General features: G+C 45.4%; 1 protein-coding gene across 1 annotated transcript in view; it reads right to left on the bottom strand.

Annotated features, from left to right (window-relative positions):
• myt1lb (myelin transcription factor 1-like, b) overlaps positions 1-24,624 on the bottom strand; it is a 78,175-nt gene that overhangs the window by 32,577 nt on the left and 20,974 nt on the right. Inside the window, exon 6 of the mRNA XM_085343552.1 lies at positions 6,017-6,489. Coding sequence (XP_085199678.1) covers positions 6,017-6,489 — 473 coding nt within the window. The remainder of the gene's footprint in view (positions 1-6,016; positions 6,490-24,624) is intronic.

Here is a 24,624-nt window from a genome sequence, read left to right as displayed (position 1 = left end):
GCTTTCCCTGCGCAAACACACTTACGAGCTAACGAGAGCAGCACAGTATCACCGCTTCGGAGCAAGAAGAGGGAGCAGTCACGAATGACCGGCCTTTGACAGTGCAAGGCTTCTTATTCTGCACCAGAGGTTTCATTTTTGATTGCATGGAAACAGTCTGAAGAGCAATCAAGGTGCACAAAAGGGTTAAAGAGATTAAACGGGAAACAGAGTAGTGGTGTTGGGTGACGCTCCAGAACAGCGCCCGTATTTGCCCAGCGACGGAAAGAGGTTTCTGCTTTCCTTCTGCAGACGTAAATGCAGGAAGTCCTTCCACGCCAATAAAAATCATGATGATTATAAAGAAGGGTTTGGCAACAACAGCACACGGCAGCATGCAAAGCACTTATCAAAAATACATGGTAATCAGGCAGTAGCCACAGAGCGCGAGGGAGAGGCTGCTGACAGGCTGACGAGGCGGTGGCAACAGTCCGCAGTCTCATTGTTAAGGATAAGACCTTGGCTGTGGGCTCTAATGAACACCAGTCTGCAGAGATGTTTTCACATGGCTGCCGAGATGCCACATCAACACGTTGGGTGGGTAGAGCTGCGCGCCAAGCAGGGTTAACACACTCCTCTCTCTGAGCTTCACTCTTAATTGGACTTGAAGGCACTGTCAGGTCCAATCGTGATGCGGGGGTGCAAAGCTGAATCTGCTGGAGAGAAACCTGCCAGATCTGGTGTTGGGCACGCCAGGCGGGGGGGGAGACGAGATAACATATGGGGCAGGAGTTTCTCAAATCCCAGTCCCAAACCAGGGGCGCTGTTTTTGTATTTTATCCAAATGAAAGGCAACATTCAGCTGAACCTGGAGCTCAGAAGCTTTTCAAACGAGAAAATAATCGTTTTCCAAAATAATCTGGCTGCCGTTTGAGTAATTTAACATGATTTAGTTCCTTTTAGCCTCTGTCCTAACGATGAAGGTCAAACAATTTCAATGGGGAATAACTGAAAAAAGGCGACTCCATCAATTTAGATCATTTATCCATAATTAGAAGAAGCAATTAATATTATTATTTTTTTTTAAAAAGGAGCTCTCTGAAAAAAAAAATCAATAAACCAACAGATAATTTGGTCTCAGAGCAGCTGCAGTAAAGGCTCTGAAAATAATATGCAAGGAAAATGTGCAAATGAATGAATGACATTAACAAAGCATATTAGAGAAATAACTAATCACTGTAGGAACAACAGGCTGTGTGGATCAGCCTGTCGGTGCACATCTCTTATTCCAATGCAGAGGTCTGCATTGGACCTTCACCTGTACCGGGCCAACACTACGACATCACAGCTAGGGCTGGGCGATATGGCCTAAAATCCATATCGCGGTATAATTTGAAGCACGTGCGGTAACGATATATATCGCGATATATTCTTTTCTTCTGTATAACGTATTTTCCACACTATAAGGGACACTTAAAATCCTTTAATTTTCTCAAAAATCGAGAGTGTGCCTTATGTATGAATTCTGGTTGTGCTTACTGACCTCGAACCGATTTTGGCTGCAGAAATCTGTTAAAAAATGTTTTAGTACAACTTTGGTAAGCCGCACTGCTTGATGGATTGTCAGAGCATTACGGCTGCCGTAGTGAGGAGCTTCACGGAGTAATCTGGGTGCAAAACTCCGTCTGCTTCAGGTCCCAAAGTCAAACGAACACTGAGAGTTAAAAACGGTCTAAATTCTTTAATCTTTAATAAAATCATCAGCGTTGCTGCTTTACCGGGTGTAACAATTAAGTTTAACATCCAGGCATCGATGAAAACAGGATTTATTAAATTTAACAGAGTTAGAAGTTAACAGGAAGTTTGCAGGAAGTTAGCTCGCTCGTTTACACCTAAACATTTCATAGCATGTTCTGACTGAGATTTTTGAAACTAATAAAACGTACAGCTCTGCTACCACTACCAACATAAATGAAGACAGAAAACTAAACAGCAGTGGCGTTTGCAGGGTTACTGAAGTTGGACTACCTGGTATATAATGTTGTGCTACGTGATTGCTAGCGACACAGCTATGTTAGCATAACATTAGCACAGTGAAGCTGAAGGATGAACGCCAACTTTTTTTCCACTCGATAAAAGTTAACGTGAGGGATTCTGGTGGTCAGGGACAAATGCAGTCGCATAGCAGGATGCTATACACGGGCCAAACTTCAGTCAGGAGAACAACTGAGATTATTCATCCACAATACGAGGTTAGTTATTAATATACTGCAACAACATGGGAATAGAGCAGCTGCGAGAGAATTCAACATTAATGAATCAATGTTACGGAAGTGGAGGAAGCGCAGTTTTTGGCGATGCTTTTGACCAAAACAGGCGCAGCTTGATGGCATCATTAACATGCCCTATCGCGGTAGAGCGGTATAGTCAAAATCTCTATCGTTGGCCAAATTTATATAGTTTCTATCGTATATCGTTTATATCGCCCACCCCTAAAAACCGCAAACAGAACAAGTGCTGCACTAAAAGCAATAGAAACAGCAAATGGAGCCATTTTTATGAGTAGAAAATATAAACTGTTACCCAACTAATATACTCTTATTTCTGTGTTTGGCAGTGAATTTGGTTAGCTGAGCACAGCAACCGCTGCTAGTCTGGCTTTCACAGCACTTCTTGAGATGTTCACCATGATTCAGGAACAATTTATCCTCCACAAACTCAACACAGTTGTGCACTGGTTGGATTTTAAACAGCTTTTTCAGCTTTTGAGTTGAAATGCAAAGACAGCATCTTCACCTGCATTCTTTCTGACGGCCAGCAGAGGGCGGCTTGTCCGACTGTACAGGGAGTGCAGAATTATTAGGCAAGTTGTATTTTTGAGGAATAATTTTATTATTGAACAACAACCATGTTCTCAATGAACCCAAAAAAACTCATTAATATCAAAGCTGAATGTTTTTGGAAGTAGTTTTTAGTTTGTTTTTAGTTTTAGCTATTTTAGGGGGATATCTGTGTGTGCAGGTGACTATTACTGTGCATAATTATTAGGCAACTTAACAAAAAACAAATATATACCCATTTCAATTATTTATTTTTACCAGTGAAACCAATATAACATCTCCACATTCACAAATATACATTTCTGACATTCAAAAACAAAACAAAAATAAATCAGCAACCAATATAGCCACCTTTCTTTGCAAGGACACTCAAAAGCCTGCCATCCATGGATTCTGTCAGTGTTTTGATCTGTTCACCATCAACATTGCGTGCAGCAGCAACCACAGCCTCCCAGACACTGTTCAGAGAGGTGTACTGTTTTCCCTCCTTGTAAATCTCACATTTGATGATGGACCACAGGTTCTCAATGGGGTTCAGATCAGGTGAACAAGGTGGCCATGTCATTAGTTTTTCTTCTTTTATACCCTTTCTTGCCAGCCACGCTGTGGAGTACTTGGACGTGTGTGATGGAGCATTGTCCTGCATGAAAATCACGTTTTTCTTGAAGGATGCAGACTTCTTCCTGTACCACTGCTTGAAGAAGGTGTCTTCCAGAAACTGGCAGTAGGACTGGGAGTTGAGCTTGACTCCATCCTCGACCTGAAAAGGCCCCACAAGCTCATCTTTGATGATACCAGCCCAAACCAGTACTCCACCTCCACCTTGCTGGCGTCTGAGTCGGACTGGAGCTCTCTGCCCTTTACCAATCCAGCCACGGGCCCATCCATCTGGCCCATCAAGACTCACTCTCATTTCATCAGTCCATAAAACCTTAGAAAAACCAGTCTTGAGATATTTCTTGGCCCAGTCTTGACGTTTCAGCTTGTGTGTCTTGTTCAGTGGTGGTCGTCTTTCAGCCTTTCTTACCTTGGCCATGCCTCTGAGTATTGCACACCTTGTGCTTTTGGGCCCTCCAGTGATGTTGCAGCTCTGAAATATGGCCAAACTGGTGGCAAGTGGCATCTTGGCAGCTGCACGCTTGACTTTTCTCAGTTCATGGGCAGTTATTTGGCGCCTTGGTTTTTCCACACGCTTCTTGCGACCCTGTTGACTATTTTGAATGAAACGCTTGATTGTTCGATGATCACGCTTCAGAAGCTTTGCAATTTTGAGACTGCTGCATCCCTCTGCAAGATATCTCACTATTTTTGACTTTTCTGAGCCTGTCAAGTCCTTCTTTTGACCCATTTTGTCAAAGGAAAGGACGTTGCCTAATAATTATGCACACCTGATATAGGGTGTTGATGTCATTAGACCACACGCCTTCTCATTACAGAGATGCACATCACCTAATATGCTTAATTGGTAGTAGGCTTTCGAGCCTATACAGCTTGGAGTAAGACAACATGCATGAAGAGGATGATGTGGACAAAATACTCATTTGCCTAATAATTCTGCACTCCCTGTATAGAAGTCTACATGAAAGCGAGCCTGCTGCCGGCCTCACATCTCAGCTCAATAAACACTGCTCTGATACGTTTCTGGTCTCAGTCGCTGGTTTAAAGTCTTACTGAGTAAAACACGATGCTTATTTTGTAGTTTATGTCTTAACTGAGTGGAAAAAAGGAACAATAAAGGTGGGTATGCTGCAGGTCACTTTAATGCCTATGCTCCCTATAGCTCATTAGGCATAGTTCAAAATAACCAACATGGCAATGATGGGAACACAGTGCCTGCATTCGTTTATAATCTTCCTGCCATGATCAGCCTTTGTGCTGAGTGAAATTTTAACCTTCCAATTAATGCAGAGACACTAAAACGTTATTTATTCAAACACATGCTTTGTTACCTGTCTCACCTGTTGATGGCTATTTTTGCTACAGGTTTGTAGCATTAGCACCAGAATTTCCTGCAAATTCCATGGGAAGAAATGGTGACTAACATCCGTGAGCTGCATCTGGCAGTCACTGGTGAAGTTACTAGCTGCCCTTTCATTCGCCACTGACTTTTGGTTACATGCGTAACCTCGGTTCCAGCTTTGAGCCGAGCAAACGTGTTCCAGCTGTTTGGGCCTGGCGCTGGTCTTTTTGAGGCAGAAATACATGGAACCAGTTCTAGATCAGGCACCGTGTCCACTGGACCTGGGTGCGCTTCTGTGGTCCCCAACCCCCTGGGCCACAGACCGGCCCCTGAGTCGTTTGGTACCAACTCACGGGTGTGAAATTTATGGTTTTCAGGGTTTTTATCGTTAATTCAGTTTCCTGTGTTGTAGTTGTTCGTCTTATTTTGAAATAAATATTTACGCGTTACCATAGCGACCTGACAGGGGAAGAGAGGAGGGGCAGAGAGGAGGATGTTACTGTCAGTGTTGTTGGTGCATTTCAGAAGGACGCTGCTAATAAAGCTACACAATTACACAGTGAATTCATGTTTACTATTATATTTACCAAATACCACAGTTTTTGTCTCGGTCATATTGTTTTATTTTGTTGTGTTTATCCGCAACACCTTAAAGGCCGGTCGTGAAAATATTGCGTGACATTAAACCATCTGTGGGGCAAAAAAGGCTGGGGGGCCGCTGCTGCAGGGTGTGTTTCCACTGTGACAACGTTTCTATAACCAGACGAACTAGCCTACATTTTGACAGGCTTGATAACTGTTTGGATACTTTATGTCATGGAGGACAGAGTCTGTGGGCTGCATCTGTGAATCACTGATGAGTTTCTTCCAGTCACCCCTCCCATATCCACTAACAGCAGTACTGGCACCAGTGTTTTAGGGGTGGAAATGCACAGAACCAGACCAAAATGTCATTCTCCATGGAGTCAGAGGACTCACCTCCTCTGAGGCAGTGTGTGTGAAAATGAGAACTGGCACAACCTCCCACCTCAAACACAACGATGGGAGTTGTTGTGCAGCAGTAAGCTGCTGCCTGTGGGGCCGGCTGGACCTGCACAGCCGCTGCTTCAGTGGAAAGTGGCATTAAAACGTGCCTTTAAACCCTTCACTGAAGGTACTCTTACCCATTATGCCTAACACGTTATATCAATAATTAATCATCAATAACAATAACAGGTGGAAATGACGGTGCTCTCACCTTGCCCTTGATTCTGCTCTCCTTCCTCCTCCTCTCCGTCTTCATAATCCACCTCTTCTACTCCTTCCTCCTCCTCCTCTTCTGCCTCCACCACCACCCTTCCTTCATCACCCTCCTCTTCTTCTTCCTGCTCCACCTCTACCTCCTCCTCCTCTGCTTCCTCTTCCCCCTCTCCATCCCCTGTCTCCACCTCCCCGTCCTCGTGCTCCATTTGCTCTACATTGTAGTCCATGTAGGCTTCTACCTCCTCCTCTTCCTCCTCCTCCACTTCCCCCTCCTCCTCCTCATCCTCTACAGCTCCTTCCTCCTCCTCTTCCTCCCGGTCATCCATCTCCTCGGTTCCGTCCGTCTCGTAGCACTCCTCCATTGTGGAGTTGTCCATGTCATCAAGGTAGGTGCTCCTCTTTGGGGATGTTTCCAAGGTTTGTCTGTCTATGCTCTTCCTCTTCTTGGCCAGAGGGCAGCCGTACACACTGCAGAGGAGAGATAAGAGGGCAGCCGTTAGCCGTTAGCACCACCTGCCCATAAACGTTCACTCTGGTTTGTGCCGGGGCCTGTGCTGCGACGCTGTGGTTATATAGTACATCGCTCAGGAGCAAAGAAATATTCAGAAGATCAAACTTTGCCCAAACGGCCTTAATTAGACACGCACTCATTAACTGATAAACAACAAAACGCAAAGATGTCGACTCTCTATCTGTGCAGGGAAACAAAAAGCAGAAGATCTGGTTTAGTTTCCACATTCATTGATATTCAGGTACCATCAGTTTGCTCTTCCGGCAGGAGAAAATCACTGTGCATGCCCTGCAAACGCTTTGTTCCAAACTGATATGTCCTTGTTCCCAAGTGAAGCAAAACACATCTGCCTGTCTGGAATTGACTGTAAGGGGAAACAGACAACCTGTAGCCTGATTAATTGAATCTTGCCGAGGCACCTCGGGTTTTAATGTATTCTCCGGCTCCCCCCGGCAGCAGGGGGACAGATCCTAATCTGATAATCTGATAATCTGTGTATTTGCCCCGGCTATTGATCACAGGGGCTTAATCCATTTGATTCATCAAACCTCGGAGAGTCCCGACTCCTACCGGGCCCCCCGAGCCGCCCGTGTGTGCGACCGTTCGTGTGTGTCGTGGCTGCGCACGCACATTTGGCACGTTAGAACAAAAGCACCACACAGTCAGAATTATGATGAGTTCTGCTGAGTGTTTTGGCCATCAAATAAACCCCCTGTCCAGGCCCGAGTGCGAGAGAGCTAAACACGCTTTGGGCATGTTCACTCGGCTGTGAAATATCCCTGGCTCCCATTTTTACAACCTCTGGATGTTTCCCCGGGTTCTGCGCTACTTAGAGTGGGACCTGATGTGAACGAATGGCACAGGCGGCACGCGAGGGGAGAAAATGGCAACTGTTAGTCACTGTGAGCTACTTTTGTGCTGGGAAAAACTCATCGCAGTGGTCAGACGGTCTCAGGTACCCCTTTTTGTTTCCTCTCTTCCTCTGCTTCATCCAATATCCTCTCCCTTGTGCTCTCTCTTTCTTTCTTTCGCCCATCAGTCAGTCAGCTGGCAGGCTCAATCTTGCCCAGCCCTGAAATTCCTTAATGGTCTGACCCCCTGCACCCCCCGCAACCAGGGGGCTCATTTCATTAATCTAAGCCCACATGGAAACTCATTCCCTGCCTGACAACCTCTCCCCCAGGGCAGCGAGAAGGTCTGCAGGACAGTGAGGGAGGGGGCGGTGGCGTGCTGCAGCACAGTGATCAATAGTGCTTGTGACCAAACATCTCAAAAGCACATTAAAATGCCACTCATCCCAGCCCCTCTGTTCCAGCGCCCTCTCCAAATAAATCAAGGGCCGGTCCCAGCAGGTTAGCGGCTGCCAAGGCAGGCAGGCTGGCAGGAGGGGGGGATAGGTGAGTGGGAGGAGTGGGGGGAGTGGGGGAGCGGTGTGAAAAGCAGATAAACACCTCACCCCTCCTCCCTCCCTCTGTCTTCTAGTCCTGCAGTTCCACCTTTATTTTAGCAGTGAAGCAGTCCTGCAGGCGACCAGTGCAGCACCGTGTGCAGGATACCGTCGGCCTGCGTGTTCTCTATGTCATGTATGTTGTCCTGCAGCTGAGAGAGCATAAAAACTGTTTGCCCAAGTGTCAGTGTAGACACAACAAAGCAGCCTTTGACATGCTGAAACTACAAGTGCCCACCTTATCCACTCAAAGCAGCGCCCCTGACAGCAGCTCCGCCCCTCCCCAAAACACAGCAGATGGGCTGAGGCCTCAGTCACATACGCCTCTGATTGGTGAATGGTTGGTGAGTGGTTGGTGAATGGTTGGTGAGTGGTTGGTGAGTGGTTGGTGAGTGGTTGCTTGAGGTCGCTGGCTGTTGCCAAGTGAACTGGGTTGCAAAGAGTGTGCAGCACCAAAACCCTCGATGTTATTGCTTTGGTTGCTCACACACTGCCGCTGCTGACATGCACATTTTGCATGGAAGATGCAGACTGATCTGCAAACACTTGACTCGTGCTCTCTGAGTTGAAGTGAAGCTCGAAAAAGTGCAACGCAAACCAGAAACTGAGATGTTCTCCTTCAAAGTAAAAGTCTAGCGTCACCGCTGACACTAAACATTTTCAATAGGTGCATCTTTTACTTTGAAGGTAAATGGTCACTGTTTCCAGTTTGCATCAATGTTTTCACAGCGTTTTTTAGAAAACTACAGGCGACGACAGCAGAGGATTTGCAGCCTATTTCACCTCCAGCAACCAGGCAGGGAATATATATTTTTCCCTAGCGACTGGTGGTTACCATGGGATTACTGACTGGTCTCTAGGCTTGCATTATCGGAGTCTCACCATCTATTTCACAGGTACCACCAGGAACCAGTTGCAGCCAGTTGGTTCATTTTCCCCTAGCAAGTGGCGGCTATCAGTCAGTGCTCAGGCCTGAGTGACCGAGGCTTTAGCTAGCTCTCTGTATTCATCTGAAGCCTCTGAAGCTACCAGTGTTGGTTTTTGTGGAGTCTGCTGCGGTCGTTTGGTGACGTCCTGATTAGTCGGCTCTATTGCTAAGCTTACGTTAGCCAGCGTCGCTCAGTGTTGGGAAGCACTGCAGCGAGGCTCTCGGGGAACGAGCGTGAGCCTTTTATCTCCTGGATTTTCAGACAAACAAAAGTTGGGCAATGTCTCGTATTTTAGACTGCGTTATCCTGTGTTCACAAATTGGCAATAAAAAAGCGTTTAATACCTGAAAATGCTGCACGGAGCACGTTTGACTTGGTGTTTGCTGTCAAGCATTCAGCGCCGGCTCAGTGGCTGACAGGTATTAATGTGACTACACCTGAATCAAAACAATGCTGTTGAATTGCTATAATTGCTCTGCAACATCAGCTAATGGATAGCAAATAATAACTGCTGGCTTGTGTATTTTTCATTGTAGTTTTAAAAGGAGTCGAGTGCGCTTCATTATTTCGGGTCAGGCTTGTACAAACAGGGATGCCTTTTAGCAGAGCGTGAACAAGCTTTAAAACCTGACGCTGCTGAAAGTTCCGCCTACGGTCCAACAGACATTTGGATGCCATTAAAGAGCTCCGGCTCGCTGAGAGCAGCCACACAGATTCTTATGTAAATGACTTTTAATCACGCTGCCGTTGAGGAGCGCTGCATACAGAGCGCCCGGCTCTCAGGTGTCCTCTCGTCCCTGAGCCGTCAGCTCGTTGTGACACGGTGAAAGGTTTGTTTGCCCTACGATGACTAAGCCACAGGAAGCCTCCGCAGCTCGGCCATCCCACGTTCCCTGGCTCCATCGCTGTGTGACCTTGGCTGCGACGTTCGTCATCACAGGCACTGCATCCCACTCGCTTCACTTGGCAATTAAAATTCCAGAAATAATTAAAAAGAAATTCTGCAGTCACTGTGCAGACAAAGGAAGGCGATGAGAAAATACTGCACCATCCTGAGTTTGCTTTTGCTTTTGTCCCCCCGGCAGCATCACAAAGTCCTCCAAGAAGAGTGAGCCGTACGAGAGGTAGTAATCAAAGAAGAAAAGAGCCTCAGATCACAAAAAGACCACTTCATATTTCATGGAGTGGGCATCCTTGGCATTAGAAGATGGAACAAATTCTATTACAGTGTGAACAAGTGGCCTTTTAATGCAGAAAAGAAACCTTTTGGATACGGAGAGGGCCCCATTCCCTGCAATTTAATGTGAGGCGGGGGGGAGGGTGGCGGCAGGAGAGGGAGAGCTCCTGTTTGGCTAATTTTGGGTGACAGTTGAGCGACTGCTGGAATGCGACAGCGTTCCACGGTGCCTTTATTAGCAGTCATATTAGCGGCTGTTCGCAGCAGGGGCAAAAGCTTTAGCCAGTCATTAGCATCACACACTATTTGTCTCCGTGACGCACGGATGAGGCAGCTGCTGCTGCTTTTTCCCTCTCTCCCTCGTCATCTCCTCTTGTCACCAAACATTCCCACCTCAAATCTCTCTGTCTGTTTTCACCCCGGCTCCTTTCTCGGCTCATATTTTAGAATAACATTACAGGTCAGCATCCTTCATCCTCATTTAGAGTCACAGAAGGTTCTAAAAAGGTTACCGAACTTCAGTGTCGTGACCTACAGGGACGAACACTTTTGATGTCTGTCATCCCACTGTTCTTTAAAGAACACAGCACTGTGATTGGGAATTTTCTGGAACATTAGGCAACATCCATTCTGCCAGCAAACATTCCCAAAACATCCCGGGAGTCTAAATTGTGAAGTTGCTCGATGCAGACACTCTGTGGAAAGGGAACGTCTCCTAAATATTTCTAGAACGTCCAAAAGTCCACTGAGTGTCTGCCTCCGCATCGTGAGCAGAACTAAAGGTTCTCCAAACATCCTGGGGAACCTGAAAGGGAACTTTAAGACTGGTTCCCTGAAAATCCCGAGAACAACTTGACTGTCCCCTCGTTGTTCATGAAATAAGCACAAACTCAGACCCCATCAGGTCTTTTAAATGCTCCCAAATATCTCCTGTGTAATCCTGCACAAAAAAACAAACACATGCAGCGTCATCTAAAAGTGGGGACTTTTTTGTTTTCATGTGCACATAGCTGACCTTTGACACTGCAGCGTTGTACTGAGACAATATTAAATGTTCTTGACTTCTCAAAGGGATTTTCTTATTTTACCAACAGGCGTCCATCCTGAAGGTGTCCTCTGTGTTACGCTGTCATGTGACCCATGAATAAACAGAACTGGACATCCTCTTAAACGCACATTAAACGAGCAGCTTAGATCCATATGTGAACATCCTGATTAAGTCCTCGAAACCTCTCAGCGTCACCCATCGGGAACCATACAGGAACATTATCGAAATAAATGTCACATAAGAACGATTTCATGAGACCGACTTGGAGCCATATGCGAATGTTTGAGATGTTCTCACGTGTCCAACGTGGAAACATATGCTGATGTCCTCTGTGTAATGTCACCAATAAAGAAATTTAATATGGAAGTTTTTGAACACCCTTTCCTGACCGCTCTCATGGGAATGATGGATCCATGTGGGAACACCGCCTGAACATCCCAAATTCACCATCCATGTTACGTTGAGACTAACAAACAAAACAACTGGAAAGTTTAAATAAGAACAGCTGAGCCTCATATGTGCACATGCTCAGTACGTTATTGTTCTCATGGAACCACTTGGAATATTCTCTAAACATCCCAAATGTCATCCATGTAGTTTAAAACAGGAAAAACAGAATTCCCTTTTAAACTCTACAGGGAACGTCTGCATAGGACCGACCTGGACCAGTGGGGAACCATGAGGGAACGTTCTTTGTAGGTCCCACATGTCTTGTGTGTAGTGCTGCACTGAGCATTTCCAATAGCTAGAAGAAGATTCTTATGAAGTCCTGAACAAAATGTTCCCAAAGGGCCAATGAGGAACCACGTGGGAACCTGAAACACACTAAATGTAATGTAAAGGAACTAACATGTAGATGTTCTCTTAACGTCACGCAGAGCCCTTTAAAGAGCAGCATAGAATGTTCTTGATGTTCAGTATCGTTTGAGAACCGTTAAAGAAACACTCAGCTCCGTGGATTTCCTCCCATATTTCCACCTCCTTTCCCATTTTCTCATTCTTCGCAGCCTCTCTGTCTGCCTCCACAGAGCACAGCAGAGATGGAGGGAATGCACCACCTCTAACTGTGCTCCCTATCCAGCAGGAGGATCTATAGACATGTGTGGCAGAGCCCTGTCTCCATGGTGATACCCTCCAGAAATCCATGAGGGATTCACCATCCTCACCGCCAGCCAGCGAGGAGAAAGGAAAAATGAGAGGGAGGCAGAGCAAATGGGGGAGCAAAATGGGAGGCTATAGGAGGGAGGCAGAGGGAGAATGTATGTTTCTGTGCATGTTTGCATGCATGTCCTCCAGTCTTCTGTGTGTGTGCAGAAATATGGGGAATCTATGGCAGCAGAGTTGAAATGAGAAGAAGAGTTGTGTGTGTGTGTGAGAGTGTGAAAGAGGAGAGAGGATCATTTCAGAGCTGTCAGGCTTCTCCCGCGAGCAGCCGAGAACAAAAGGCAGCGTCTCGGTGCAGGAGGCTCAGCGCATGGCAGACGCTGCAATTTGGGGCGTTTTCTGGCTCCAGCTTGGATATCAGCTGCTATCACCCATTCACACCCCAACACACACACACAGATTCAGCAGAATAACTGTCAGACTGTCCTAAAGCTCATGAAAAATTACTTCGGAGCAGCGGTCTTGGAATAATCCTCACTGTCAGGGAAACTTACATGATGTTTGTAGGTGTTGCGGTTCCATGTCCACTTGGATTTACGCACACGCGTTAATAATGAAAGCATCATTTAACTGTAATCTTTTCGTGTTTCGTTTCTCCAGGAAGCATTAACATGCCACAGTCCCCGTTTCTTCAGCCGGTAATTTAAATGATTTCAGACAGCGGGCGCGGCGGTGGAGAGGCTGAGAGGCAGCGGGCCCCCAAAGACTCTCTGCTCATGTCTGCTCGCTGCTGCAGCTCTAACGTGCAGCCTGCAGCTACTAAACCCAACTTTTAGTCAAATACTCCACTTGCTCTGCCTCGACTCTTGCCGTTAACTCTTGCTCTTGATTTTATCCGAGCCTTGGCTGGTGTCCTTACTCCCCGCTGCCTGTCGAGTCTCCTCCTTTATCCCGAGCCTGGCGAGAGCCCGGGAGCTCAGCTCGGCTGAGACGCACAACAGTGGCGAGAAATCAGCCTCACGTGTGCTGAGCAACATCTCCCTGCAGTCGCCCTCATTCCTAAAATGCTCAGTGTCATTGCCGTGGTCTCATACGCTAACATCTCCTGGTACATGTGTGTGCACGGTGCTCAGTCATCCAGGTCACGGAGGCAGCTGGACTTCTTTTCTTTTTCCTGGACACTGCTAATACAGTTTGGGTCGATAGCTATGCAGCGTTGATCTGACTGCATTACATGTAGATTCAACTTTGGTCAGGTTTGTGACATAAATCTGTGTCCTTGACCCAAAGTCAAGCATGCTTTCAGTGGCTGTTTGGCTCTGGGTGGGTGTTTGCTACTTGTCCACAGTCCTGTTTGTGGTCTTCATGGACAGATGCTTTCTGCATCATGGTGTGTCCATCTGCATGCGGTCGAGTGTGAAGCAGCTGGTCCAAACATTTGCACCTCCAAGTTTAAGGCCATGATTCTCTACTGGGAGATGGTGGACTGAGTCCTTTCGTCTTATCAGCCTGAGCACCACGCTTGAGCGAGGAGCATCTCCATGTCTTTATTATGGAGCTTTTATGGGGCTGTGATGGGACAAGACGGGCCAGGGTTTTTCTCGTTGTACCACATGAAATGCCGAAAGAGTCGAAGGAGGAAATTTATAGCTTCAGAGCTGCAATGGTTGTTCTTTGTCCTGTTGGGTTACGTTAAACTAATGCCTACCACACACTGGAAGACATCTAAAGACAGCCAAGAGTCAGTTTTTAATCAGAGAGTAGAGGATTTTGCAGAGATATAGGATCTTACGGGGTCACTTTTTGCAGCTAAAGTCCCTTTAAGATGATTTCCCTTCATGCTTCTGGTGGAAATTCAGAAGCAGAAGCAGCTTTTGTGTCTGCTGTGGTTCGTTCTGGAAAAACGAAAAGAAAAAGAAGATGCTGCAGAAGCTCTGTGGGGAAACAGAAGAGCTCCTGTTGGTCGTCGATGATGTTCGTGTGGGTGATTTTGACCATTTGTATAAATCTGAACAGATGAAAATTAATATCTAACATCAGCTCTGTGACCAGCCTACAACAAAGCATGGAGGTGACTGCAGCGCGCCGTGACTTTAGCACAACTGTCGGGTTTTCCTCGCTGTGAACATTTAAATTGCTTAAAAAGTCTTTTGGACTGAAGCTGAAATAACTACAATGACATGTGATTTTCACTTACTGTGTACCTCATTGTGAGTAAATAACTAAATACTCTGAGCACAAATGCAGTATTTATCATATATCATGAAGTATTTGTGTTTCGAGGCCCCTGAATTAACTCCGAGGTCGGAGATTTGGTCGATTATTGATCTGTGTTTATCGTACAAGCTACTCTGCATAATGTTCCAGCAGAGCTGGAGGCAGGGAGCTCATCGGGCAGCAGAATCAGGGGGTGTAATGTGGCTATCTGTCATGCTGCAGCTAAAATCACTCCTGGATTAGCCAGGTAAGGAGTCTCTCCACAAGCGTAATGACTTCAATCAATCACCCTCAACTCAGAGGAGCGCACAGGGAAGCCGGTGAGTTAGCTGCTGGCCTATCTGCCATTTTGGAAAGGAGCTCCTTCTCGTGGTTAGCCCATTTATTCGGATGAGCAGATTTGTTCCTTATACTGGATATACTGCTAAAACCTGCAGCACGAAGCTGTCTTTTTAAATCAAAGTGCACATCTTCATGTCCCATTTCTCCAGATTTCCATCTCCAGCAGGAACCAGCAGACTTTCTGCTGAGAGCCACGGAGCAGCTGGAGAACAGAGAACGTATGGATGCACCGACGCACGGCTGCTTTCGCTCTTTTCGTGAGATTTGTCGACAATAACAAGAAACACCAGCCTCATCTTTTACCGAATACTGGCGTTCAGAATAAAGCGTCTGCCCTTTGTGTGTTTCATTGTGATTCCCACTCTGTGCCATGTTTACTAAGCCCTGTCTCTCCAGCAGTGGAGGAGGAGGAGGGCTTTTTGACATTGATGTAATTTAGTTGGCAGCTGCTCTAAGGGAAGGGCTGGCCAGAGGAGGCAGGCGGGGGGGAAGGGAGGGCTGGTGGTGGGTTCAGGGGTTAGGGGTCAGGATGTGCCCGGGCCTGAAGCTGGCCCTGAGCAGCTGCCTGCCCCCCGCCTCCCCTCTTCATGCCCATCATGTCCCCCTGGCACGCTCCGCGCTCATCGCACATGATCTGTTATTTCCTTTGATGTCTTTCCTCAGGGATGCGGTTATTAAAAAAGAAGAAAAAAGAGGATGAAAAAAGCATAAACACCACCTGTTTATCTGACGCCGGGTGATGTCAGAAAGGTAGTCTGCAGGCTTGTCATAATATGCACAGGAGGCAAATAAGGGGGAATAAACAAATGTCATCAAAAAGGAAGTCGCATGTGTGTGCCACTGTACATTTAGCAGCCCTGGCTTTGAAATGCTTTCAAAGGCTTTTTTAAAATGCATTAAAGGTTCATACAAGGAAACAACAGACAGCAGAAAAATGCACAGTTATTCTCTCACACAGGAATTTAGGCCTACCAATACCCCAGGGGGTACGTCTGCAGTATCCTAGGCTGATAAATTCAACTTATCTCACAAAACGAGAAATTACAGTTTAACAACTGAGTAAACATGAAGAGCTGAAAGCTGCCTAAAAGTAAAGGATACACAGTGGAAACAGCCAAAATGCACTCATGTAAAAAGTGACAGAAATGGTGAACTCGCTAAAAGTAGTGCTGCTAATATCAGTCATAACTGTTGACCAACACTAGATGACTGAAACAACCAGCTAACATTATGATTTAAGCCCCTCCCATCTTCCTCCAATTTTCAACAACATAAAAATGACCAGAATTAAAACAACTTAATAATCCTGTCTCATCATTTTCAGCTGCATCCTCACATTTCTGCACAATTAAAGAATCATATCAGACTGATATGGAGCAAATAAAACACGATGAAAACACCTCCCTGCATAAAAAACTGCATTATTGGCAAACTGCACATAACGCATTCAAAGTAAAAGCAATTATTAATAGTAGTAGTAATAATATGATTATAATAATAGTAATTATTCTACAAATGTCCCACACCAGTGTTACATGGATCAATATTACCGCTGCAGATGTTTAAGGCTGATCGAATTTTAAAAAGTGTATAAAGTATTTAATTTCCAATGATGCACCAAATTCCACAAAGTCATATGCTTGTTGTGGCTAAGATAAAAACAGCTGTTAATGAGGTTTTCCTTCAAATATATTAATAGCAATAAAGCCACAGCAGAGTTAAAAGGCTTTGAGCTCTGTGACATGGCTAACTGTTCATATCTACGGGGGATTAAGACAATAATGGTCACACTTTGTACAGTCAACTATGTTCACCTGTTTCAGTGACTTGATGTCAAGCGGAGTTCATCCTGCTTCCAGAGACTGGAACACTGCCTGCTAGAAGAATAGCTAACAGCTAATAATAGTGGAATAGTTAGCTAAAACATATTGACTGAACCTTTGAAAATGGTGATTTAACAAAGTGAATAGCTGTTAAATGGAGCAGTAAAGGGTTGTGACTGTTCACATGTGGTAAACTAAATATATACTAACTGGTGAAGTAAGCGTAAAGCTGAATCAAATCTAGTTTAAAATGAATTAAAACGGGCACATTTTCACATGAAGGAGTTCACTGAGTGAAAAAGGACTCACTGCTCTGACGTGCAGTAGGCACAGGAACAGGAAATAGTAACCTTATAATGCGCTGTTTACACCATAGTTCCTCTGGTTGCACGTGACAGCGACCGATGTCTGACCGGCTCCGTCATCATACTGCGGGAATGATAACAATTGCGTCGGAGCCAAACCGAATGAACCCCGAGGCTCCACATGAAGTCTAAAGTGTAGAAGCTAATGACAGAGCTGACAGATCCGACCGACTCTGTTCTTTCACCCTCAGCCCACACTGTCTTTTTGGTGATATAAAGCTTTCCCATTAAATATGGAAATTTCTGTTTCGGTGACAGATACATCACAGAGGGGGGCTGATGGCAGAGACGGTGTTTTTTTGGAAGGGGAAGTGGCAGATTTTGATTAATGCGACCTTATCTGGTTCTGCACATGGAGGCAGAGGGGTTCCTGAGCTTGGCGGGGGTGGATGGCTGCCTCGTTCTCTCTTCACAGTCACTCTGCTTCTGTCTTCTCTCCATTTTGCGGTGAGCTCGCTCGTCTTCTATCTTTGCTTTAATGTCTTGTAGTTGCACTGTCCTTTAGCTTCACGCGGCCTTCAGATAATTCTGTCTGATTCCTTTCGTCCCCTCTTCACCTCTTCACTCTCTTCATCTCTGTACCGATCCCACTTAGCATTTCCCTGTTTCTGTTAAAGCTGCTCATCTCTCTGCTGCTCCATTGTATCTTCAATTTCCATATCTGTTTCTCTCCCTGCCAGGCAGAGAGCGAGGTGCAGTGTTGCTGCTTCCCCTGTCGCTCCATCACCACCTGGCCCACTTCCAATGCTTTTAGTGAGCGCTATCTGTCAAGCTATGAATAATACAGGCCCAAGGCTGGCGTTAGCTTGCTAGCTAGCTATGTGGAATCCAAATGAGGTCTACAGCAGGAAGAGAGCACTTGACTTTTAGCTCGCTACCACGCTCCCCCTACCAAGACAGGCAATTACTCAGCCCACAGCCCCAGCTGCAGTCGTGGCAATCATAAACGCAACCCCTCACACTTTGCATGTATAAGTAGGCGCGCGCTCCATCTCCATCCTGCACAGACATTGTCTATGCAGAGACAGAAAGTCCATATATGACAGGAAATCCATAGCTTTTCAGGCGGTGAAAAGAAAAACTGAAATTGTGAAAATCTCCAAATATATTTTGGCAGTGTTTTCACACAGGATGATGATGATGATGATGATGATGATGAAATCAGGGCGCTGGCTTTAAGTGGAAAACTCGTGGCCGCCTACAAATGGTAACGCCGCAGGAGCAGATGTTTGATGAGGCAAATTTAAAGTGCCAAGTGACACCAAAGGAACTCATTTAGGAGCCACGGAGATCTATTAATCAGCTGCGGCGTTACTTCATCATGCCTTATCTGCAGATTAACAGGAGACACATCGTCCACCTTTATCGCACCTGTTCCAGAGTTATGGCAGAAGGCTGAGAGGGCTATCAGGTATGTGACACGTGTACGCTCGTATAATTAGCTCAGCACCATGGCATCCTAAGGTGACAGCGTTAACCCATCCATCATTGCTTCTAATCACTCATTGGTGGAGTGTGGGCTGTAATTACAGAGCGCTAGGCAACGGCAGGCTTCACAGGTAAAAATAGTCATGCAGGATGAGAGACTTGTGCATGAGTTTGGCATGTGGTGTGTGGGAAAATGTGACTACGGAGGTAATGAGATCTAGTTAGTGATGCTCCAGAGTGTCTTATTAACAAATAATAACAGCACTCCTTTGTTTTTACCTCTCCTCCCATCTATTATTCACACCTCACAGATTCACTCATGATTCATTTATACAAGCATCTTGTGCAACCTAGAAACTAAATGTCACCCAAAAACATCCCCGTCAGATGTTGCTGTGGGTACACGTTTCCGTGTGCTCGTCGCTCGCTCGTGGCGTGCAGGTTTGACTGCGTGAAATTGGTCCTGCGTCACATAGAAGCAGCATTTCCAGTGAACAATTTGGACTCGTGCAATCTGCCTCCACTTGTGCATGCACACATAAGTGCAAATGATAGAGTGCTATTGAAACAGATGAGTCGGATCTTGCCGGATCAGTAACGAGGGCTGTAGTGAGGCCATTCTGCCATTCAACCCCCCTGTTGTGAAATCAGCATGACGCCCTGTGTACTTTAGCTGGATTCTCTTTCCGCTCAAATTGCCAGGTTGGAGAGCGGCACTCAGCTGGGAATGCTGCTCTACATGTGAAGTAGGTTGTGCGTGTGCGTGTGTGATCGCATTAAGAGCGCCGATGTAGATGTGGATGCGAATGTGTGTCAGTGAGCTGCCCCTCGCCTCTGTCCCCTCTCTTTCTTCAGGTGAAGAGCCTGTTCTGAAGGCTCTGCTCCAGTCGAGGGTCCTTAAAGCCAGGATGGAAGCACTTTACCCAGATAGAGGTAAACCTACAGTACACCATCTGACTCCTAGTGGACCATCAGACCATCAGGAGGAATAAGTGGTTTGGCACAAAGCAGCAACCTCTGGGGGTGAAAAGTGAAGCTGCAGTTCCTCTAATGGCCACTTGAAGCTGTCTTTCAAATATAATCAGTCCCTGTAGACTCCCATGTTAAAATGTCCAACCTTACAGCAGAAATAAACAGGTCTACATACAAACACTGGTTTGTTCCTTTTGGAGTATTTTTAAAGCATCTGACCAATATAATATCTGACTAACATGGCTGCTGTGCAGCTAATTATACTGAGAGATGGTCCAACAAGTCCGAGCTCCAGTTTCGCTGAGTGAATTTTTGTCTGGATGTTACTGCGGACTGATTAGATTAGTATCTGTGAATGGAGCTGAAAGTAGGACTCCACCCTCTGATCCAAATATGGTCACTTATGGCTCAAAACCCAGAACTTGTCACTAACCATGTAACCTGTCCAAAGACTGCTCTGCAACTGCCTGCCAAACAGTGGTCACCAGTTTCTATTCTCCACCCATTTGGCAAAAACCTCTTTCCTTTGGCAGCTACGGTTGCCGTGGTCACCACCAGTTTGCATGGAATTTGTACACAAAAATTAACGATCTCAAGTGAAACTCTGAAAAGCTTTTATTTTGCAGGCGAACTGTCTCATTTTCAGTTTGCGTGACTTTTTGGTGTTTCGCTGCCACTCAGCAAGTGTTTGCAGACAAGTCTGCATCTTCCAAGCAAACTACGACCACAGTACTCTGCTAGCGAGCGCAGAAATCAACCACTCACAACTCAAGTTTCCTGGTTGAACTGCGTCCAACGTAGATGACAGCGTGACACGATACGTGACAAACCATGAGAAAGTCCAATTAGCTGAATCTAAATATTATGGTTAAGGTGGGTATTTGTAACTTAGAATTTCCTGTTAGAGAATTTCACATTGTAGATTCAGCAGCTTGTAGGCTATTTTCAGACGGCCTACATAACAAAATGTGTCAAACAGTGAGACAAGATGAGGCTGAGTAGTTTCCAGATGTTACTCAGGGACAGTTTTGGTGTGACGGGGTTGAACAGCTGCAGCTTGCTGTCTGATTGGCCTGTACTGCTACTGACTATTACTACAGAGAAGTCATTGATTTAGTGCAGGACAAAGTCAGTACTGTTCTGCTTTAGTGTAACACATCAGGTTAGCATTTCATTTTGCTTTGCTTATTTTCATCACGGTCGTAGTTCATAATGAAATAATCAGGTCGGACAGTTTGGGAGGTTGGATGAAACAGCTGACCTTGAGCCTGTATTAGAGCGCCTGCAAATGGACAGTGAAAGTCATTAACCCCGCCCTTCAAATATTGGACGTTCAATGTTTGGCTGTGGTTTTCACCTGGAAATCAAATTCCTGGTGGGAAAACAGGCTTCATTCAATTCGTCCTTCACTTAGAAATCAGCCCACAAACTGCTGGAGGCAACGAAGGAACGTCTCACTTTTGAAGTGCTCGTGATAACCGATGTGTTTTTAATCACAAAGGAAGAGGATATTTGTGGAAGCAGATCATTCTTTGGGTCTTTTCTCTACGTTACGAGTAAATGAGGTTCTTCAGAGGGACGCTGCAGATTTATTCTCTGCTTTGCAGCGATCCGTCACTCTTTCTGTGCACTTCCTGCTGTTGTTGAGCTCCTCCACTGTAGATACCCGAAGACTCATTGTGCCACTCTGCCGGCCGCTCACTGCTCTCATATCAGTCTGAGTGCTTTGAGAGCATGACATAGTGGAGAGAGCAGAGACGGCTGTGTGCAAGGGAGAGGGAGTAAATAGCATCCCAACTGCAGAGATGGCATTTAAGTGTCTCTCCCTTTGCACTCCAATAGTACTGCAGACCCATTACCTCAGCGCGAGCCTTTGTGTGTCTACCAGCATCCGTGTGTGTGCGTGCGTGTGCCTCAAATGTATTTCCGAGCCATTCCTCCAATCATCTCCGTGCTCCCACGCGACTCACCCGCTACCTTTCCGTTCTGATCTTTTTCTCATTCATCATGCTTCCCCTCCTGTCCTCCTGCCAGAGGTCTCTGCTAAGGTGTAATTTAGCTCCTGCTGCTCTCTAATTTCTACCTTAGTCAGGGTGGGCGTGGCTGGCCCCCCTGACACCATGGATACAATCTGTCAATCATTCCCCACAGCCAGGAAATTGCGTTCAAAGCGAGAGTAATTATTAAGTCTGCCCTGTGTGGGTTGAATTGAACACCCTCTCCGTTTGGCACACAGAGAAATATGTCCTCAGAGGCAAGGCCAGGTGGATTAGCGAGGCTTTTATTGCTGCTTAGAACAAGGTGAGCGCTCTCTCATCTCACCTTTTGTTTCGCCTAATCTCTTTGCCTTTCCCTTCCTACCGTCCTCATTCTTCGCTCATCAATATCAAAACGGCCTGTTCTACGAGAACGTTTAAAAGAACGAGGGCTGGAAAACAACACTTCTTGATGTTTATGCCCAATTTACTGCAGGTATCTCTGTGAAAACAATGGCAGAAGCCAGAGGTGAAAGCATGAAAGAAAGTCTCCCTAAAGTGAGTGCGTTCAGTGAATCCTGTTTGTTCAAGTCCTTGAAAAGCTGAAATCAAATCCGGTGAGCAGGATGTTGTAACAGTCTGTCTCTGCTGCTGCTTACCTTTCTGTTTCCACACAAAAATGTTGATTTATTTCCAAGCCTCGCGTTCAGGAACCACATGCCTTTGTTTGCCAGCGTACGGCTGAATAAACGCTACGATTATGTGGATTCTAGTGCTCAAACCACAGAGTTTAAATAGCATCAAGGACAGCAATTCCCAAGATGCCTTGCGCCAACATTTGCTGATAACTTCCCCTTGTCATTTTTAATTACTGCCAGCATCTTCTTCAGTCACCTGTATCAGTGTTGACTAACCATAGAAACCTTGTTAGAACAGACCCGTTAACCTCTGCTCGTGAGCAGATAAGTCTGAGTTAACAAGGTGTCCTGCTGCTGCTGCTGAATGACTCCACTTCTGACCTCCAACCTTTATGTACAGGACATATTCTTCATTAACGGCGTCCTGCTGAAGGCTGGCACTGCACTCAGAGTGAAGCTTTACACGAGCTTCAGCCTCAGAGGTGGGCTACCATTACAACCTATTTCTGCCACAGAGTGTAATTAAAAGCCGGGTTAGGGTTTGGGTATGTGACGCTTCAGAGTCTGAAAACTGAAGCCAATGTCCAGCAGGGATGACTCGTCAGATTGTATAAAACGAACCTGCTGCTCATGGATCTGTGAGCTCAGTAAACATTAAAGACTCCTGATGCATTTATGGTTTATTTCTAGTCTTATTGAATATGACATGATGTTCATTTAGGAAATTATGATCCCATTACAGTCAAAAAGGACCGGAAGGTCTTCAAAAAGCTAAGATGGCAACAGCCAGAACACTCAAAACAGGATTTTACGAAGCAACATTGTGGCGGCTTCATCTATATTTCATACGCAGTGTATGACTGCTATACCTGCAAAGGGGAACTCCCACTGTCTGGACTTTCTGCTCCATAGAGGGCACTCTCGACCCAGAATAAATGATGCTTTATGGAGCGGTTGAGTTGAAATTGATCAGAGATGATACTCAAAGCACAGTCTCCGGGTTGAAAGTCATGGTGCCTGATAGCAACAAGCCCAATAAGCCTGTATTTCTATACAAACACGTGATAAATACAAATAGATGGACTGATGGGACTTGGTTTTTTATTTCAATACGACAAATATTTTGAGCTCATAGGAAACCAGTTTGGCCTCCTTCACAGTCTACAAGTTAGGTGATTCGTTGTTTGTTTGAAATCTGTTTAGCTCCCTGATGAAGTGATTTTTTAAATAAATGTGACAGTGCCATGGGAATACAATTATTAAACTGTACTTCAGAATTTTCGGGATTTTTAATACACCGTGTCTATTCATGTCAGTCAGTATAACTGGGAGTACAGGCTTCCACAAATGCAATGACAACCAGAACAGGTTTGCTTATGCTGGTCTGAAATAAGAAATAAACCAGGACCAACATTAACACACCACAACATACACCTACAGACTTAACCCGAGCAGATGGTGGGACTGGGAACTCGATTCCACAAGAACCAAAAGGTAACCAACAAGTGAAATGCTTCCAAGGCAATGTGCGCCCAGGTTCTCAAACATGCCTAAGTAGAAATACTGATTATGAATCACTCAAAGGAGCTCTCAAACAGCAAATCAATCTAAAACACAGATCAAAACCTACAAGACACTCCAAAGAATATTATTCACAAAACTAAAAACCAAAGCCACTTCAAGTGTGCACGCAGAAAAACAAATACAATTTCATTTCAACAAACCAGACAGGGTTCAAAGATCCCGGACAAGCCCCCAATCATCCCAGATTAAGTGCCGTACAGGGACCTTCAAAGATTTAAAAAAATTAAAAACACTCAAGGACCTCAGAAATTATTCATTGTATCAAGGTAAGATTTTGCATATATTGTGTTAAAAATGCTAAAAATTAAAATGAGCTGATTCTGAGCAGGTCAGGTGGGAATATCAACCAGAACCGCCTCCAAGTCAACTCAGTGGCTTGATTGTTACTTCTAAGCTTGGCTTAGCATTAACACTCAGTGTTTTCTTTAGGAAATAGTTAGCTCAGAGCGCTAATAATAATAATAGAGTCTTACTTTAGACATATATTTTACATTTGTCTTTAATTTTGTGTTTGATAATAATGAAAAGAAAACATATCATCTTCCACTTACTTAAAATTCAGACATCACCGTGACTGAGATAGACAAACTTGTCTTGACGGCAAAGATTGATAATATTTGCTCAATTTTGTAACCACATCATTACACGGTGCTAAAATTTCCTATGCAAAACTCAAACGTTGCTAATCCAACAGCACAGATGTGTATTTGTCTGCATGCATGCAAACGCACTCTCTATACGTCGTTGTGAACCTAAGCCCTGTGTGTGCATGTCTGCAGAGTCTTATGGTATTTGCAGGGCCTCTGAGGGTATTCAAACATTCAAAGGCTGAGAGAGGTGGAGGATACGGATGGTGCGCCAGCATCTAAAAGGCGGGGGGAGAAAAAGGATGGAGCGAAGGGGCTAATTAACATATTAATGACCCCACCTTCCTACAGCTTCTGTCGGATAGTCCAAACACTTTGATAAGTATGCAAATGAGAGCCGCACCATCTGAAGAGGGAATTAGCTCTGCCAGAGAGAAAAGGGAGGGGGCAAGGGA

This window comes from Diplotaxodon limnothrissa, linkage group LG19 (genome assembly GCF_057381915.1).
Source record: "Diplotaxodon limnothrissa isolate DT_005_m linkage group LG19, D_limnothrissa_male_GT1.1, whole genome shotgun sequence".
NCBI classification, from domain to species: Eukaryota; Metazoa; Chordata; class Actinopteri; order Cichliformes; family Cichlidae; genus Diplotaxodon; species Diplotaxodon limnothrissa.
This window is presented reverse-complemented; position numbering and strand designations above follow the sequence as displayed.